The sequence below is a fragment of the Gymnoscopelus microlampas genome, assembly GCF_963454915.1.
Source record: "Gymnoscopelus microlampas genome assembly, chromosome: 12".
Taxonomy (NCBI): Eukaryota; Metazoa; Chordata; class Actinopteri; order Myctophiformes; family Myctophidae; genus Gymnoscopelus; species Gymnoscopelus microlampas.
This window is the reverse complement of record NC_139949.1, coordinates 49,581,710-49,601,709: the sequence shown is the minus strand read 5'-3', so window position 1 is coordinate 49,601,709 and position 20,000 is coordinate 49,581,710. Positions and strand designations below refer to the sequence as shown.

Here is a 20,000-nt window from a genome sequence, read left to right as displayed (position 1 = left end):
ACGTGCGTTGGCAGCTTCACCCAAAGGGTTTTGGATAAAGCCACTGTAATAAATGCACCGTTTACTATTTTATCTATCTGTGCGATTATTTTTTTCCTGAAATTTTGTTCAAACCACATGTTAACCCAAAAACTACAGGATTGTTATCTGACATTTTTGTTAATATCCGATATTCTTTATCAATGTTTTTCTTTTCAGCACAGGTTAGGGTTAGGAATGGAATGGAATGCCTCAATAGTGTCAGTATTTTCAGGGCCGAGCCCTGCGCTGCTGCCCATTGAATTACACAGGACTCGTATTGAACTGGACATGGACGGGAGTGACCCGTGTTATATTGGAAGGTGCTATAATAATAATAATAATAATCTAATATGTGTGTGTGGTAGGGAAAGAGGCGTGGCTCTCCCCCTTCCCCCATGAAGCCCACACACAGAGCTAGCTCATGGTGCATATAGTAGTGACAGCTCTGCTCTTTATATACAATCTTATACAATGCCAAGTTGGTTTTGACATTGACCTCAGCTGATGTTGTCTATTACGGGACCCTCCGTGAACTCATTTAGCATCGGCAGGCTAGCGGGACCCGGAAAAATAAAAAAGGCAGAGTTTGATCATTATGATACGATGTGGCGTCTCCTGCCAAGACCCAGAATCCAAGACAAGAGCGGGGACAGGAGCCAAAGGTATATATAGATATATATATATAGATATATATATAGATACCGCATGGCAAATCAGTGAGGTATGAAGGTCATTCTTATTCATGAGATGCTGGAGGTGCAACGCGGGAGCGGAGGAGTGGAGGGGGGGATGCGAGCTGGAGAGGGAAAAAAATAAGGGTTTTTGGCAGGAGGGGGTGTAGCATTACAGCACTGCTTTTTTTCCAGGTGTAGCAGCCATTGTGTAAGACAGACCTACTTTTACTCATGGGCTGCTTTGCTGACCTACTACTGTCATGTTGTGTTGTTCCCTTTCACAAGAGGGATTCTTAGAAGGGGAGGAGGGGGCGGGGGGATCGATTGTTTGACCCTGTTTTCAGCTGTTGCTAAACCACAGGAGGTTGTGGTAACATGATCAACAGATATGTTTTTTTAGGGTTTTTTGGTGTTTAACCTAGCGTCCCTATAGTCTGGGGTGAACGTTCACCAAACATAGCGGATCTAAAAGGTCTCAACGCGTCGCAAGGGGGGGGGGGGAGCGGACCTAGTATAGAGCCCTGGGGGACCCCAGTAAACTAAGTGTAAGGGTTTAGTGGAATATTAACACATTATCACATTACAAAAACAGACATGTCCATCTTTTAAAATACACCCGTTTACCGCCAAAGACTGACATGTCCGTCTTTTCAAAATAAAAGTAGATTTACTGCTCCATTCACTCCCTGGTTAACTTATTACTTAAAAATCCTGTATCTCGGCTCCTGTGTACTTTTTTTTTTTACCATGTATTTTTTGGTGAAGCTATTTTCAACTGGCTGCAATTATGGAACGGATTACCGCGATCGGATTATTTTTTTCCACGATCTACGAGACTCCTGTGTGTGTAATGAGGGGATCACCGTGAGGATGGTGATCACAGAAAATATTTTGTGACTACTTAAAAAATGGTTAAAAAAGGTTAAAAAATCTTTAAAAATGCTGGCACTGGGTGGGAATTAAAAAAAAAACTCTGGCAGGGGAATGTGTTGGGATAGTTCACCCAAAAAAATCTTATTTTCAAATGATTGGCTTAGGAATGCGACAAAAACTAAAACAAATCTCCATGAATTCAAGGCTCCATGAAGTGAGTAATCAATAGAAAAAAATCATTTTGGAGGTGAACTATCACTTTAACAAATGCTGATGTAGCATTAAGTTAAATGAAGCATTGTTTATCATACTAATACGGGAGAGATTTACATAAAAAGATGCCGTTTCTACAGTAAAATCTAGAGTGTGTGTAATTCTGAACATTGACCGGATAAATGAACACTGGATGTACCATAATGTCTTGTACTGCAGTGCTCTCTCTACACACTGAACTGACCTAAACCTATCAGCACCTTAGATTAATGGCTGCTCTTCTTCTCGCCTGCAGCTTCACTGCAGATAAGGCTCTCTCTCTCTCCCTCAGACCCTCTCTCTCTGTCTTGATATGATCTCCTTTAATCTCCCTCTGCCTCTCTCTTTTCCCTGTCTGTCTCTCTCCCCTCTGTCTCTCTCTGTGTCTCTCTCTGTCTGTCTGTCTGTCTCTCTCTCTCTCTCTGTTTTCAAAGAGTAGCGCTTTGGTGCCAAACATGGTTAAAACCGTGTTATCATGTCTTTTTGTTTTTTTAGTTTTTTTCCACAAGGGGGGGGCTAGCGCAGCACTGGAATCACCCATGAACACTCTAAGAAGTAAGGGACAGACGGATCACGGTGCCAACAAATCTGGCTCCCATCCGCTTTCATTCTCCTTGCTAAAAACCTCGGTATCTCCTTAACTTTTTACAGTGGGCAAAGCGACGGTGACTCACATGAGACATGTCGTTGTTCCAGGCTTTAGCCAGGACCATCCATCGCTGTGCACGCATGCATTGTTTACGTGTGTGTGCCCGCCGTGGAGTCCACAGCTCTAAACACCGCAGCGTTGCAGACGGTGAGATTTCTGGCACTGAACGTAATCTGTAATATTATAAAATTCTGGCACCCGATGTGTTAGCGATTTAAAAAAGATTTCCAAAATAGTAAAACAATGGCTATAAAGTTCAGGCATAAGAGGTAAGGCGGCGCGCAAGATCTCTCTCTCACATTATCGTCTCTGTCGGGTGGAAACCTCACATTTACTGCATAACGACAGTGTTCCACAAAGCAACCGGCCACCGGACAGAGAGAGCCGGACAGAATCTGACTTCCTATAATCTGAATATCTTAAAAAGCTTTGAAACTGATTGCAAACCAAACCAAAAAAAAGCCACGTTCAAAGCTGTTGTAAAATGCTCTATAAACACACAGCTGTGTCCGGCATTACATCATTATTACTGCAACCAAACAAACGGCTTCAAAATGTCACAAAGAGGAGAGCTAACATGAATCAACATACTGTAGTACAATAGGCTCTATGCACACAGCAGCCATATTGGAAATAAATTGGGCCTCTTCCTTACTTCCTTCACAGGTCTTACCAATTATACTAATTAAGGCTCTGTTCCATTTAGTGTAGCACAGTTGTCTTGAGTGCCCATGACTCTACCCATAACTCTGAGATTGTACAAATGGAACCAAATGGACGGGTCCATTTGGTTCCATTTGTACAATCTCAGAGTTACACACCTTTTAAGGGGCTATTTGGAACCCCCCTCAAGGAACCATGAGGGTCCCTGGACCGCACGTTGAGACCCACTGGTGTAGCAGAGTGTTTTCCAGTGAGCCAACATGCACAATATCAGCACCCTGACTCTGTTTGACCAGAATGGAACAGAGCCTTCATTAGAGTCATTGGTAACACCTATGAAGTCAGTAAGAAGAGGCCCAATTTCTCTCCAAAATGGCTGCTGTAACGGGCTATTTGGAACCCCCCTCAATGAACCATATGAGGGTCCCTGGACCGCACGTTGACACCCACTGGTGTAGCAGAGTGTTTCCAGTGAGCCAGCACCCTGACTCTGTTTGACCAGAATGGAACAGAGCCTTCATTAGTATCATTTGGTAACACAATGGAAGAATGATGTGTCTGCTGTGCATAGAGCCTATAATAATGCTGATATCCAGATGCATGCTACTGTAACGATCACCCCAGTCTGTCTGGAAGCATGCTTTTTCTCTCCACTGCGTCTGTGTTTCTGTGTCTGTGAGTGTGTTGCCTGGCAACCGTTCTGCTAAATGTAGCTGAGGAACTATATTGCTTGGCATTAGAATGAATATTTATGAATATCTTTTTGCTGTTGTTGTATTTATTTTATGAAACCTTGCCTATAGGTATATGTATTGATTTTTTCTAAAATAAATAAATAAAAAATAAGGCATGATTATCAATCGTTTTAATTTCAAGTACCACAGTTTGATATACATTAGGCTGTTCTAAACATCACTGTAATTTTTTTCAATGTCTACGGTAGGAGACATTGAGGCTTCATGGGGTGTGTAATTGATAGAAAATAAGTATTTTTTTGGGGGTGAACTACTCCTTTAAGAAGAATATGTGAGTTAATTAAACACTATGGTGTAAGATGGTGGTCTTAAGAGACTGTGGTGTAGGAGACTGGTGTATGAGGTGGTGGTCTTATGACATGTGCCATAGGGTGGTGGTCTTATGACATGTGTCATAGGGTGGTGGTCTTATAGACTGTGCCATAGGGTGGTGGTCTTATAGACTGTGCCATAGGGTGGTGGTCTTTATAGGGTGGTGGTCTTACCGTTCTCATCCAGAGAGAAGTCGTCCTGGGCGTAGCGGAACTTCTCTGGACCACAAGCGATGAAGACGTCGTCCTCACCGAAGAAGTCCTGCAGGCAGGTCACCTGTGGAACGTACAAACAAACAAACAAACTTCATTTATGATGACATCATCAGATATTATACTGTAAAAGCCTTCCCCTTTAGTGTTCTTTTTATCATTGCTATGTAGTAGACTAACATGCTATGATAATATCAATATTAACATGAGACATGAAAAGAAATGGAAATACAGCAACCAAGACCCTACAGCAACCCCTAGAGGCCCTTAATCTGCTCCTTCATTATGATATATTTAAACGAATTGGATCTGACATGCTGATTATGGACTAATTAAAGAAGTGATATTACCCAGGTATCAGACCGTGGCTAACAGCTACACATAACAGTGTGTGGAATGGAGTCAAACCACAGTGCACATACCTCAGACATAAAACCAATGTTGTTGTGTCATATAATGATTAATAATTGCGTATAGAACATCTGCTGTAGCCTGTAATTATAGGCAGAAAGAATGTTTACCAAACGCCATCTTTGGACCCGCTAAACGCCAGCGGTGGAAGATCGTACTCAGATTTCTTTTACTTAAGTAAAAGTTGCAATACCACAATGTAGAAATACTCCACAAAGTAAAAGTCCTGTATTCAAAACATTAACAAAGTACCAAAAGTAAAAGTACTCATTATGGAGAAGTCCCATTTCACAAGTCTTTTTCAAAGGTTTTCAAAACTAAAGAAGTAAAAAAAAAGATTAGGGTTTAATTGCTTTATGTATGTTTGTAAGTAATTGTAGTGGACTAAAAAGTACAATATTTGCCTCTGAGATCGATGTAGTGGAGTATAGTAAAGCATAGAAAAATATAAAGTAAAGTAAATAAAAATATACTTGTGACTTTGCACCACTTCTAAACACAGGTCAAAAGGACGGCTCCACAAGTCACTTCTCTACACTGCACACTCCAGAGTGTCCATTGAACTGTGAAGGTGAAATTTCTTTAGTAAAATTGACACCTCGAGTTTTGCAGGGTCCAGCATCACAAAGGTTGCATGAAGCTTTCTAGGTCAGTTATGTGTTACACTTGACACGTTAGCACGCCTTTCAGCTAAAAGCTGCTTTTCCTCTCTCTCACACACACACGCACATGCACACGCACACACACACACGCACACGCACACGTGCATGCCTGCACAAATGCACAGTTTGCACAGTTTATACTATACTACATACAGAATGTGTCAGCACCACTGCTTTAAACACGTAGTGTCGTTGTTTTGAACCACTTGAACCATTCGCATTCCCTATGCTGGGGGAACATTAGCCCGAAAATAGCAGATCTACAAGCTCACAACGTGTCTGCCAAAAAAACGTTGAAGACCCCTCCCTGTTCTACTGTATTTGTGGGGACATCTGGCCCTTCACAACTATAGTAACACAAGTACACAGTACGGTATAAAGTTGCTCCTTTCCTGTTAATGTGGAGCTGATTCAGAGTTCAGACTGTGGGTCCACTACAGGGTCTTTCCTCTCTAGTCTCTACAGCAGCTGTTGGCACAATATGGCTCACTTAGTGGACAGATGTCTCCGGCCACGCCCCCTCTCCACAGAGCTGACCAATCAATACTCAGGCTTATTATAGCCTAGAAACAAAGACCCATCGTGTTACTGGTTCCCCTCCTTCATGTTCTCTGTGGGGCTGGGGCTAATAAAGCTTTGTTTTATACTATAATGTGTTTGCTCCAGTGTGTTTAGCTCATTGTAAAGCTAAAGTACACTGTATTAAAGCTAAAGTACACTGTAATGCTATTTTAATCACATTTCAATGCATGCTATAATTGCTGTGTTTACTTTTATTCAAGTAAGCCTGATGTATAGGATATTAAAAAATAGCCAATCTACCAAGCTCATAACTCATTGTGATGCAACACGTTGTGAGCTTGTAGATCTGCAATTTTTTTATGTTCGCATACTGTATATTGCCGTGCCCAAAATAATAGGGATGGCAGGGTGAAAGAGGTTAATATACACTGAAATAAGAAGCAGATGATCAAGAAGTTGTCTTGTCTTTTTGTATAAGCAGTGTTGGCTTATACATCCGAATTTTAAGAGTCGCTTTATTTCCACATCGACCGTGTGGCTGCTAAGGAACCCCCATTGGCTTCAAAATATGAACACTTTTTTTTTTTTTTTTTTTTTGCAGATCCACAAGCGTTTCAAGCCTGCGGATCTGCTACTTCTGATGCTTTTGCGTGACGCTGTAGTATGATCATGTAGTAGGACATTCATTTCCAAAAAATACAAAATAAAAGTTTAAAGATGGAGACAAGAGGTTTCTGCCTGACAGCGACGATATACAAAATACAAAGAGAACATGATGACTCTCCTGGGGTTCCAGGAGGACTCGGGGCGGACCACACACTCTGTACATTCCACCTCTTACTGGGAAACTACAGTAGTCCTCCTTTGTGACACACATCCCAACTATGAGCTTGCAGATAATTCGGGAGCACCCCGCCCCGCCCTGCCCTGCCCCGAGCTGCCCTGCCCCATGGAGCAGCTGCACCATGATGGTTGTGTTGTGTCTCCATGCATTGGAAGAAGACGCTGTCTAAATGTGCAGGGCTGAATCACCGGCGTGGCATCTATATACCTAACAGCTGTACCCTCCTCCTCTCCTCCATGCAGCTCCTCGTCCCGGGACACAAAGCCAGGAGGAAGGGAGGTGACAGCCAGTGGCACCGGGCGGACAGTGTGGCTGCAAGGGGGACTCTGGATGCCACCAAACCAAAACCAAAACCAAACAAACTAATTAGACTACTTCTCGGCCTGAGGCCCATGACCCACCTTTTTCCCACACATTTTGCTAGCCTAGGATGGCTCAGGGTAGAAGACAGGGTTAAACAACAAAAAATGGGATTGGCTTTCAAAATAGTCAATGCGACTTTGCCCTCAATGCCCTCAATACACCGCATGTCTGACTAAATACCTCCAAAACATTAGTGACACCCACAGCCACAATACTAGAGGGAGCGTAAACAACGATCTGGTAACACCCACCTATAGAACAAACATGGGTACATTCTCCTTCTTACAGCACTGCCACCCAAGTGTGGAATGCCCTAACCCCATCCCTTAAAAAATGTGGTTCACTGGCTTCCTTTAAAACAGCCCTGAAAATGCACCTTTCAGGAGGTCAAAGGGGAAGGTAGTTATCACTTCTCCCTTAGACAGGTGACCCCCGCCCCCCCCCCCCCCAAATGTTCTACTCTGTACAGATAGTGTTTTATATTTATGATGATATTGATTGTAGTTAGTGATGTGTCGTTCATGATCGATTCGTTCAAAATAACTAGTTAATTTGCCACGAACGCGAACAAGCTCGTTCACTTTCTGAACTGTTACGTTCACGCGCGACGTAAAAAAAAAAGGCTCCCGCGATGGTGTTTTACACACATTGTAAAACATACATTAACCACTTTAGCCCTATTTTATACCTAGGCTATTTGAAAATAGCAGATCTACAAGCTCACAACGCGTCGCATCACGACGCGTTGTGAGCTTGTAGATCGGCTATTTTCAAATATGTTAGCACTTTCACTTTTGGTACTTTAAGTGTATATTTTGATGCCAATACTTTTGTACTTTTACTCGAGTACATTTTGAACAGAAAATAACGCTACTGAACGAGAACGTGAACGAATCATTTGAACGAATCGTTGCCGCAAACGTGAACGAAATCGTTCGTTCACTGAAATGAACCTTTTTTCCCACCACTAATTGTAGTGACTGTACTCATGCTGTTTTGCATTTTTGTAGACTAGAGCCTCCATCCTACGTACTCCTCCCGCCGAACACTCCTTGCTGACAGGTGCCGCCCCCCCCCCCCAGCCCGTAGGACTTCAGTTACTCCACTACAACTATTTGACAGCTTACTTACTAGTCATTTTACAGACTTAGATTACTAATAACAAGATTAACTGATAAACGATGATGTATTAGCTAAGCATTAGTATTAGCATGTATTAACATAGGCTAAGCTACCCAGCAGCACATAAAGTCATTAAAATCGAAGCCACCTTTTTCCAGCTGCGACATTAAAGTGATTAAACACATTAATGCATCACTAATTACTACAGATGATATTAAAACCATTCATCACTTTTATTTCACAATTATTTCATCACTATGCAGTGTACGCTTCTGTTCTGTGTACGCTTCTATTTTTGAAAAATCGTGAAAATTATTTGTCTATCCACCTGTTTCCTAGGCTTTTCACTGTGTTCCACTTCCTGTCTTTTGATCCAATGAAACCGGTCAGATGACTAATGATATCCAATGAAATCCGACAGGAAGTGGAAAACACACAGCCAAGAAACAGGTGAATATTTTTGTTCCAAAAAACTGTTACGATTTAGATTTTTGTTTTAAGCGGCCTCAGGTCTTAATGGGTTAATGTATGCACACAATAAGAGCACAGATGCATTGTGTGTAGTGTAGTATATATATATACACACACACACACACACACACACACACACACACACACATATGTATATATATATATATATATATGTATATATGTATATATATGTGAAATGTGTGTGTGTTTAGGTATGTGTGTGTATGTCTGCATGTGTGTGTGTCCTACTATTAACAGACTGTCTCCTCCCTGTCTCCAGGTGTCCATCACCCTCCGCCCCATCAGGCCCGTCCCTAATCTGTGCCTCACCAGCTGTCAGAGTCCATATGACCCCCCAGCTCCACCCCCTGCCCAAAACAAAACCACCACCAGCACCAGTGTTGCCATGCAGTGGCGTACCCACTGTAGAGGCAGGGCAGGCAGATCTCGCCTCCCCTAGAAAAAAACAAATAACCCGAAAATGTGCCATTGCGTGCGTAATGTCCTCAAAGTCACGCATCCAACAAGCTTTGAACTGAGCAGATTGGACCTTCCGTTCCAGAGATAATGGCCAAAACCTCTTGAAAACGGCCACTTTCGCCGGTTTTCGATTGAGTTGTAATGTCTTTTTGGGGGGTAATAAAGGGGGGGGGGGGGGGGCGCCACTGTTGCCATGTCTGTATTATAAGCAACATTGGGCTTGTTTTTCTGTAAAGTTGCTTATAAATATTGGTAGTTGCGGTGTATAGTTGCTTATTTGCCCTTCCTATATAAGCAGCTATACTAAATTGTAAATGGTTGTAAATTGTTGGTTGGAGGTGGTCTAGCTCCTACTCTTCCATTGAGACATTGAAACCGTTGTGTCGGGTATCCTGTACTGTACATGTCATTGGTGCATTAAGTTGTATAGATTGTCACTTACTGCTTGAGTAAATGCACTTTAGTTACTTTCATCACTGGTCACTAACAGTACAGACTAAAGGCCCATAAAGTGGTGGAAACCTTCTAAGATGTCTTTAACACAGCAATGAAAACACATTCCTTCCATTCTTCCATTCTTAGAAACCATCAACAGGTCACTCCATAACCTCTGAATTTGAGCCTTTTATGGAATTCATCCATTTCTTCATGGACCACTGGGCTGAAAACGCTACTATAGCCTTAGGTGAGAAAACATACCAAAACCATACAGAGCTCATTAAAGCTGCACTCCATGAGTTATTTGAATTAATAAAACATTATTTTAATCAATATTATGGTAGAGTATGTTAATACACTATACCAGGGGTCTTCAACGTTTTCAGGCCAAGGACCCCCTAGCTGAGAGAGAGATGAAGCAGGGACCCCCTCCATGTTGTATAAAATTGTGTTTCAGATTAGATTAGATTTTTTTTACTCTGTTTTTCCCTCTACACCTATACCTCTTTGCCAAAAATAGCAGATCTACAAGCTCACAACGCCTCGCAGCGCGAGGCGTTGTGAGCTTGTAGATCTGCTATTTTTGGCTAAAGTTCTCCTCAGAAAAGGGATGCTATAGGGGTCAAGTGGTTAAAGTAAAAAAAAAAAAAAAAATCATATCACACATGGATTTTGCGGACCCCCTGTAGTAACTCTGAGGACCCCCTAGGGGTCCCGGACCCCCTGTTGAAGTTGGAGGTGGTCTCTCCCCACTCTTCCATTGAGACAATTAGACCCTATAGTGTCTGGTAGGACACCTACCGGTTGACAAGTAGTACTGCCTGAAGCTCACAATATCTCCCCATACAGGCCAAGCACCCATTGCTTCTTGTATGACCGGAATACAAATGTGGGAGACAAACCGGGTTCAAACTGAGGGTAAAGTACATAAAAGTTACGTATTTCAGCTTTAAATCACAGTAGAGCCCCCGTGTCTCCTTTGTCATGCTTGTGTAGGGATGTAATGTGTCACAGTTTTGACTGAAAACGGTCACATGCTTACGGGTATAATAACATATTATAAACACGCCATCATAAACAGAGACAGGGCTTGGACAATAGCTCACAGTTATTAATATGAATTAGTCTGACTATTCATGCCAGCTGGCTTCAGCGATATATTTGTCTTGATAATATTTCAAATGGTGATGAAGGCGCAAGGCGGTACATTCCAGTGGAATTCAAATATCACGACGCATCTATAGACAGCCAACGGGAAGCCACTACGGCATGCTACACGCACTCAAATCTAAGTAAGTAAGTAAATGTTCACGATGAAGCAGATCTACAAGCTCATAGCGCTGCACTCAGTACCGCACTATGAGCTTGTAGATTTTTTAATAGCCGAAAGAAATGACACAGATGCGTTCCCGGTTGAATGGTTTAACACACACACAGCAACAAGGGTTTGTGAGTTTGTATCTTGTACAAACAATGATGTCGTAACAGATAAAGATCAAAGCGATTCATTGCCAAAGCTCCTTTGTTCTCTGAGCCAAGTTCTGCCAAAAGGACAAAGAGCCATTTTCTTCAAACAGGCCTCACCAATCCTTGGGCTTTCACTATCAGAAAAGTTTGGTTTTGTCTTATTAACAAATCCACTTTACTACACTCCTGTTTTGTGTTAAAGCTGGAATCCGGCATCCTTATTGTAATGAATAAAATGTAGTACTGCCTGAAGCTCTGGTTGACAAGTAGTGCTGCCTGAAGCTCTTGCACCATAGATATAGAAACCATAGATACCTCATTGGCTGCTGCAGTTCATTGGAGCGACCTGAAACTATAGAACTAAATGAATAAAAGAAGAGCTTAATCAGAGCCCTGGAGGTTTCCCTGAGCAGAAAACACAAAGTAAGCAAAACGATGCTGCTCAGTTAAGACTGTAGTATATAGACTGTAGATGGACCCTTCATTGGGCTGGAGGGTTTGTTAGTGCTTTGCATGGTTTATAGAGGGAAAACAAACAAACAAACATTCCTATTTGTGCCAGAAGTGAGCCTTCCTTCCCGCAGGTCTCTCCTCCAACCCTTAAGTATTTACTGAGCCGTTTTCTAAAGACGGGTTAAGAGGCAAAAGAATCCGCTAGCAGACGCTTCACTAAAACATCTAACATCAGGCAGCTCCCCTGGGAGCAATGTACATTAATCTCATCCCGCTAACACTTCCACATAAATACAGTACTAGAGCGAGCGGAATGCCGTGATACTGCAGACCAAAACCACTGAGCCAAGGCCGAATCAGGGGGTGTTCATTTAACTCTGGGAGTGGCAAAATAGTCCCTAGTCTACCCTCCCGGAGACAATTAACACTCCGGATTTTGCTGTGCAAGAGTAGGAAGGGGAATGTGCACACTATAAATATATACATTAGTACAACTAAAGACTCAGGGCCCTATTTACGGCAGTGCTTCACCCATTATCCCTAAACTTGAGCTTGTAGATGTTCAAGATTTTTTTTTAAATTGCAGATCTACAAGCTCGCTATGAGCTTGTAGATCTGCTATTTTTGAATAGCCAAAGTACAAAATAATGACTATCGCTCAAATCTACTTTTTTAAGGATTGACTGGACAAACAAAGGATTGGTGCTGGTGATGATTTCAGAGTTATGCTGGACTCACAGGCTCATGGGGAAACTCCCACTCACTCACTCAATGCCTCTCACTCCAGCCTCACTAAAACCTAAATCGATAACATGGCCTCTGCATAAAACACTGCTGCAGTATCTCCTCCCAAAAACACACACACACACACTCCATTTTTCACACCGTAGCCTTTGAGCAGACATGATCAGGGCACCTTGCTTTTCTTAAAGCTGCAATTCGGAACCTTTAAATGTCCAAATGTGGGATGAAACACCAAAATTTCAAGATGCTTCCTCTCTCGGTTCTCTTAGAGAGAAACAAAATCCATAAACGAATTTAAAAAAACAATGTTTGCAAGAAGGGACATTTTATGTAAACTATAATGTGCAGTTGTGAAAACAGTTGTTATAGTCATACTTAAGTGTTAATTATAATATAATTGATTATAATATAAGTGTTATTATAATATAATCAACACCTTAACTAACACTATAGTATAGTGTCTAGTGATAACTGCTCAATCTATGGGTGTCAACTAGGACAAGAATCCAATCTTCAGTCCAAGGATCCAGTCTCCAATCCAATAAGTCTAAATGCAAACAACAGGAGGGTTGTGTCCTCCAATAGATTCTAGCTTAACCTTTTAATGAGTATTTGTACAATCAATGACCTTTCTTTATCTGACCGTGACCCACCCTGCCCAAACCAGTCTTTGATCCCTCTTCTTAAGCCTGATTGATATGCCGAAAATGGCAGATCTACAAGCTGACAGCATGTCTCTTTGTCAGCTTGTAGATCCCCTTTTTTTTGCAGTTCAACAGCAGTGTATTTATTTCAAATGAGGCATGTTCTGTTACCGTTGCATTGCAGCGTTGTGCTGGACATGTATTGTCATGCAAGTGCTGCATGTGTTTGTGTGTGAACCAAACCAACGCATCTTCTGTTTTTCCGTGAGCTCTCTGTCGACCTTTAAAATGAACATACAAAGAGAGGGGTATAGCTGCACTGATCCTTTTGCACCTCGTTTCGGATGCATTGATCCAGTGCACCTGTCAGGATGGATGTGTCTCCATGTTTTATTTTGTAGTGACATTTTATCGTTTCCCGTTTTCTGTGGTGTACTTAGGTTTTACTTTACAAAGTAATGTTCCTAGTGTTTCCTGTTGTCTTGTAGCTGTTGTCTGTCTTGTGTGTTGATTGCCTTTGAGTTTAATTCACGTGTGTCTAGTTAGTTCCCTGTGTGCTGTATATATGCAGCATGCCAGTTTGTTTCAGTGAGTGTTTGTTGGATAATCTGTTTATTTAAGCCATGTTTGCTGTCAGTTCTGCTACCCTGAGTTTTATATGGACTGCAGAATAAAACCCCCGACAGCATAGGCCTAAAAACGAAGTGTGCTTGTCATTTTAACCCAATAAGACCTGAGACGATTCTTAAAAATGTTTTCTAAATCCTATCCTAGTTTTTTTGAAAGAAATATATATATATATATATATATTCAAGATATTTCAAAAATAGCAGATCTACAAGCTCATAGCGCGGCACTCGGTGCCGCGCTATGAGCTTGTAGATCTGCTATTTCTAAATCCAAAAGTCTTGGATTTATATTTTATAGATCAGCAACTACCTCGGATTTAGACATCCCAGTGGTAAAGTATGAGTAGGCGGAGATCTCTGATCGTCTGGCAACGCGAGGCTATTCTCAGCTTTGCTTTGTGTGTCATCATCCTGCACCTCATCTCTATGTAGATGCATTTACTGTAAGTGAGGATCAAACAGATGACGGGAGGAATCAGGATATACTGTATATGATGATGAAGTGTATGATTACGCATTCCGCCGGATTGACTAACGCTAATTAACATTTACGAGGGTCAGTTTAATGTGGAACTTCTCCGCCTCTGAAAAGCAGGTGCAAATCAGCGCAGGCAGGCTAGAGGAAGCAGGTGGTGAGATGACAGTAAAATGTATTAAGTTGTACACAGATTGGTGTCAACTTAGACACACAGGCAGACAGAAAAATCGATAGACAGACGTCAGACGTTCACTGATCCCACAAGGGAAGTCCCTGTCCATACATTAAGCAGTGACCAGTGGTTTACTCACATTTTTTTTACTTAAGTGGAAGTATCAATACCAGTTATACCACAATGTAGAAATACATAGATGCACCGGAAATCCCTGCCCATCCACTTGCATTGAGTTGCTCATCACCCGGCGCATACTCCTAAATCTGTGACACGTTTTGCGTCGAGGAGGTGACTCTGTGCGCAGCCCCGTGGCGCAGGCTTGTGAGTCGAGCCCATTGGTCGAAACCGTTTTCGCTCGTTTGTGTACAGTGGCCCCAGGCCGTTTTAAGCTGCAGTACCTATAAATGGCCAGCATGTCCAATGCGCTTCAATGCAACCTCTGGGTTCTGGGCCCTGGGGGCTTGCTGCCCCATACGTTGAGCAGTGACTACCCATACATTGAGCAGTCTCCTACTCAGAGAAATCAAAGGCAACCTTGAACCTCCCACACAACGTTCTCAACCGGCAATACTCAAACTCCTGACAACCAAGTAGCCCACACACACTATCTGCCATCTGAATACATAGAATCTACAACAGCACAGCATTGGAAATTACAGCCCACGTTGTTGCCGTGCCTGTCCCAGGTGGATGCACCAGTTTCCCCCACATCCAGCAGAGACATTCAACACGCTACGCAGGTGTTTCTTTAAACACCTTTAAGTCATCTGTTATAGTTGGCTGTTAGCTGAGTGGGTAGAGGGGCTGTGTGGGAGTCAGAAGTGCGACGGTCAGACCCTCGGTTCACCCATGTCTAAGTGTCAAAAGTGTCCTTGAGCAACACACACACAACCGCTAACAGCACCATGTGTGTGTTAAGCGTCAACTGAGCAGCCATCAGCTAGGTGAAGCTGTAAAAGCAGTTTCCCCTCTCACAGGGACCAGAAAATGCTCTCTTAATACAAGACACCAAATCCTTGTCCTGTTTTCTGTTGTTTGTTTTGTGACTCCAAGTGCATTTATTTGAAAGAGGTGGTGCCATGTTTTTGCACTTTTTCTGTTTTTCATGTGTCTATGAGGTTGATAGAACTTCATTAAGCGTTTTAATGGTGTTTTATGTCTTCTCTGACTATTTTGAGTTTCTTCCTGGAGGCTGAAACCTTGAGGGTCAAACGTGCCAATAGAAAAAGAGCACTTTAATGACACAGTAGAAATATACCCTCCCCCTCATTATCATAACACAACAGGTGTGGGCATGAGGAGGAGGAGGGACTAGGACAGGTGGGTGGTCTTGTAGGAGGAGGCGGAGGGACTGGTTCAGGTGGGAGGTGCTAAGGTGAGAACCAGGTATACTTAATGAACTGGAGGCGTGTCCACATAAAAACTTAATTTTAACACTTTCTGTACACTTTTTTGAAAAAAATCTTCCTCCTAGTATAACCATAATACCTGATGATCATGTTTTAGGAGGAGAAAAAATCATTGGAAATCACGGCACCCCGTCTTTAAGGGCAACAGTCACCCGACTTCCAATGGATGGATGGAGTTGCATCGTGTCCCTCCACAAGGTTTTAATTTTGGCCAGGCTCTGCAAGAGGCTATAGCCGTCTAAGAGAGGGTCTTTGTGTGTGTCTGTGTGCCTCTCTGTCTGTCTGTCTGTCTGTCTGTCCGGAGCTACTGAAATCTTGCAAACCGCAGCACCAATCAGACGTTTAATTCCACACATCTTACGTCTGTGCAAATTGCAGGGCGAATTGGCGCTGCACCATGTATGTAAATCTAGCCTTCAGTAGTTAAATTTACACTCAGGACTTCACTGTACCAGCGAGTCAAATTTGAGAGGAAAACTACATTGTAATGATATCAGTTTTATCTCAGTACTGGCAGGTCACTGGAGCATGTAGCCTGCACCGCCGTTCCAAAATTACATTAAAACGTGATAACATGATATCCTCGGTGTTAATTCAACCCAGAGCGTGTACAAATGGAACCGAGTGGATTTGTGTACGGCATAGATCATCAATTCTGTGCACTGGAGGTCAGCGGACACACATTTGCTCCACAGATGAGTCAGTCACCCACAGAGAGAAATGCACTGTCATGGACACCAGCTGGTGTCTGATGATGGCCCCCCTCCCCCACAACACCACACACACACACACACACACACACACACACACACACACACACACACACACACACACACACACACACACACACACACAGTCACACACAGTCACACACACGCGCGCACACACTTACGGCAATAAGGAAGCCATTTGGTCCTCTGATGTGACCTTGTTAAGGTTTATTAAATTGTGTATCCCCCCCCTCAGGTCATGCTCACTTGTTGATGTGGTTTGCATATTACATCCTGTTTGGAGCAGGAACCTCACAGATCGAGCAGCAGATGCAAAACGGGCTGACAGCTGAGTCCTAGGCGTGTCATAATTATAACATAATAATTGTCTAACCGCAAATTATTTGAGATAATCGAAATTATTTTTTACATAATGGTCATAATCGTTTCCACGTTGAAAGACTTTCGCACATTTTCAAATGTTAAAAAAAGCAGACATAGCAGATCTACAAGCTTACAACGTGTCATGACTTTTTTTTTTTACATGTATAAAGATTATTAAATATGTCAATAATGTCTTTGTATATTTCAGTTATTAGTCATATCCGCTCTGTGCAATGTTTGATTACAGGACATAGGACAAGACAGGACAGGACATAGGACAGAGACAGGACATAGGACAGAGACAGGACAGGACAGGACAGGAACAGGACAGGAACAGGACAGGACATAGGACAGGAACAGGTCTGTTTCAAGATGCTTCATCATGTGAGCCACGCCTCTCTGGCAGCTCCATTATGTCTGCATCGATTCTCTGTGAGTCGTTTTGCTGTCGTCAGGCGGAAAACATTGTATCTCCATGTTTTGATGATTTATGTTTTTTTTTGTAAATGAATGCCCTACTATGTCAGTACAACAGTTTTGCACAAAAGTAGCAAACAAAACTGCTGATCTATAAGATATCTGCAAAAAACATTTGGAAAGCGAAGGTGAAAGTGGTTCAGTGTGTCTGTGTGTTTTATAAATATGTCTCCAATGAAAATAATTAACAACATTCTTGCTTGTGACAAAAAAAAAGCTACATTGGATCCATTGGAACACATGGTTCAGGTCATTTATAACTATTTTGGACATAAAAGGTTTCCACCCGTCAGTGACAAAATGTGTGTGTGTGTGTGTGTGTGTGTGTGTGTGTGTGTGTGTGTGTGTGTGTGTGTGTGTGTGTGTGTGTGTGTGTGTGTGTGGGTGTGGGTGTGGGTGCACGTGCATGGCATGCCACCAGATTTGTGTGTGTTTGTGTGCGTGTGGGTGTGGGTGCACGTGCATGGCATGCTACCAGATATGTGTGTGTTTGTGTGCGTGTGTGTGTGTGTGTGTGTGCGTGTGCACTGCACTCCACACCCTGAAGTGTGTCTGCAGTGAGCGGTGTAGTCGGGGTATATAGCGGGGAGAGAGAGAGAGAAGAGGGAGAAAGGTAAAAAGAAGAAAAAAAAGCACACTCAGCGTATTTCTCTCTCCATTGTCACAGACAGAACCCAGCAGTGTGGAGCGCGTCGCCATGACAACAGTCTCTAGCTCTGCTGCGTGGCACAGAGCTGCAGGAGCGCTGATAAAAACTCAAACGTCTAGCTCTTCTCTTCCTATTCAAAGCAGCGTTCAGCCGCTGTAAAAAGAGCTAAACTCCTTGCACTCGCGTTGCTCTAATTCAGTCAATCCTCAGCAACAGCATGCGGGGCCACTTCTAAAAAACTGAATCTGTAGAATCTTTTGTTCTCCGTAAAAGAAAAAGAAAAAACGACAGAACTGACTTGATTGTTGTCTCCTAGACTTGCTGACTTTGTGATTAAAGACGTGAACTTGATTTGTCCTCTTGTCCTTTTTGTGATTTGTTTGTTTCCTTGGTTACACCTTTTGCAGACGATACACTGCTATATGCCAGCGGTTTATGGTAATTTTTCTATGCAGCAATGTTATGGTATTATCTAGTGTGAAGGAGACATGAGGTAAGTCTGCTGTTGGAGACCCATAGTCAACCCCCTGCAACAGCACAGAGTGCAGTGAGTGCACTCAGCAACATGGATATATTTCAGACATAATATGGCGTACATTTCAGATAAAAACACAAATTATTCTTGCATTAAGTCATATGTGTGAGACCGGGAACCGCATCTGTGTCATTTTAGATGTCTTTGGCTATTGAAAAATAGTAGATCTACAAGCTCATAGCGCGGCACCGAGTGCCGCGCTATGAGCTTGCAGATCTGCTATTTTTTGAAAAATCGTGAAAATGTGTGCAAATCTTTGAATATATATTTTTAAAGCAACATTTTTTAACTCAAATCTTTGCTTCAGGGGATTATACAAATGTCTTCTAAATCCTAATCCTTCTAAATGTTGCTATAATGAGTGGTTCTCAAACTTTCTTCATGTCATGGACCACCCAAAATATTATGCATTTGGCCGCGGACCCCCATCTCAAAACATTTTGTTCCAGGGACCCCCTGCAGAAGCAAAGATTTGAGTTACAAATGTTAAAAAAAAAATATATATATATTCAAAGATTTGCACACATTTTCACGATTTTTCTAAAATAGCAGATCTACAAGCTCACAGCACGGCACTCGGTGCCGTGCTGTGAGCTTATATATCTGCCGGTCGTAAATTGCCAGCTATCAATCCAAGACTTTCCCAATCAACGTCATTAGGGAGATAATCTTACAATCTTGTACAGTACATTTCCCTGCACACATTCACCTCTTATCAGAAGCAATGAACACAAAATGGCTGCTGGTTGATTAACTAAACTCCCTCACCTCACAGCGTACCATTCTGCAGCAATCCACTCAAATTGTCTCATGTTTTACACACAAGGAATAATTAACGCCCTCCCCTCGGTGACTATAAAATGACCGTAATTTGGAGTCGTTTTGCCTCTTGAATCCGCCCCACGTACCCCACCCCTTCTCCGCCGGGATGAAAAGCAACCAGCATTTTGAGGAGAAAATGGGCGTCATTTGTCTTTCTCTCCTCCGACACTCTCTGACAAAAAATATAATGGGAACGGGGGGACGACGAGCGCCTGAAAAACAAGGTGTTTTATCTTTTTAATTCACTGAAGTGTCACCTACTATCTACCCCATCATCCTGTCTCCTGCTTTCACTCACACACACACACACACACACGCGCATGAGCACGCACGCACACACACACACACGCGCGATCACACACGCACGCACACGCACATACTACAAAATCCAGGGTTGATTTAACAGACTTTAACTGTCATATCCACACATATCATCCACACAGTCACAGTCACAGTCAGTCACACACACACACACACACACACACACACACACACACACACACACACACACACACACACACACACACACACACACACACACACACACACACACACACACACACACACACACACGTGTGCAAGGTGATTTGCAAGCACATGCTCACGTAGACGGTGAACTCACTCACACACACACACAAACCTCGCCACAGTACGTGTTGACTGCATGCACACACGTCTGTACGTGCATGTACACACACAC

The 20,000-nt window shown here is 42.6% G+C and overlaps 1 protein-coding gene across 2 annotated transcripts in view; it reads right to left on the bottom strand.

The window, feature by feature from the left end:
• LOC311057754 (neuronal migration protein doublecortin-like) overlaps nucleotides 1-20,000 on the bottom strand; it is a 53,700-nt gene that overhangs the window by 11,565 nt on the left and 22,135 nt on the right. For both annotated transcript variants that reach the window (XM_084074806.1, XM_084074807.1), the window contains exon 4: nucleotides 4,373-4,475. In XM_084074806.1, coding sequence (XP_083930932.1) covers nucleotides 4,373-4,475 — 103 coding nt within the window. The remainder of the gene's footprint in view (nucleotides 1-4,372; nucleotides 4,476-20,000) is intronic.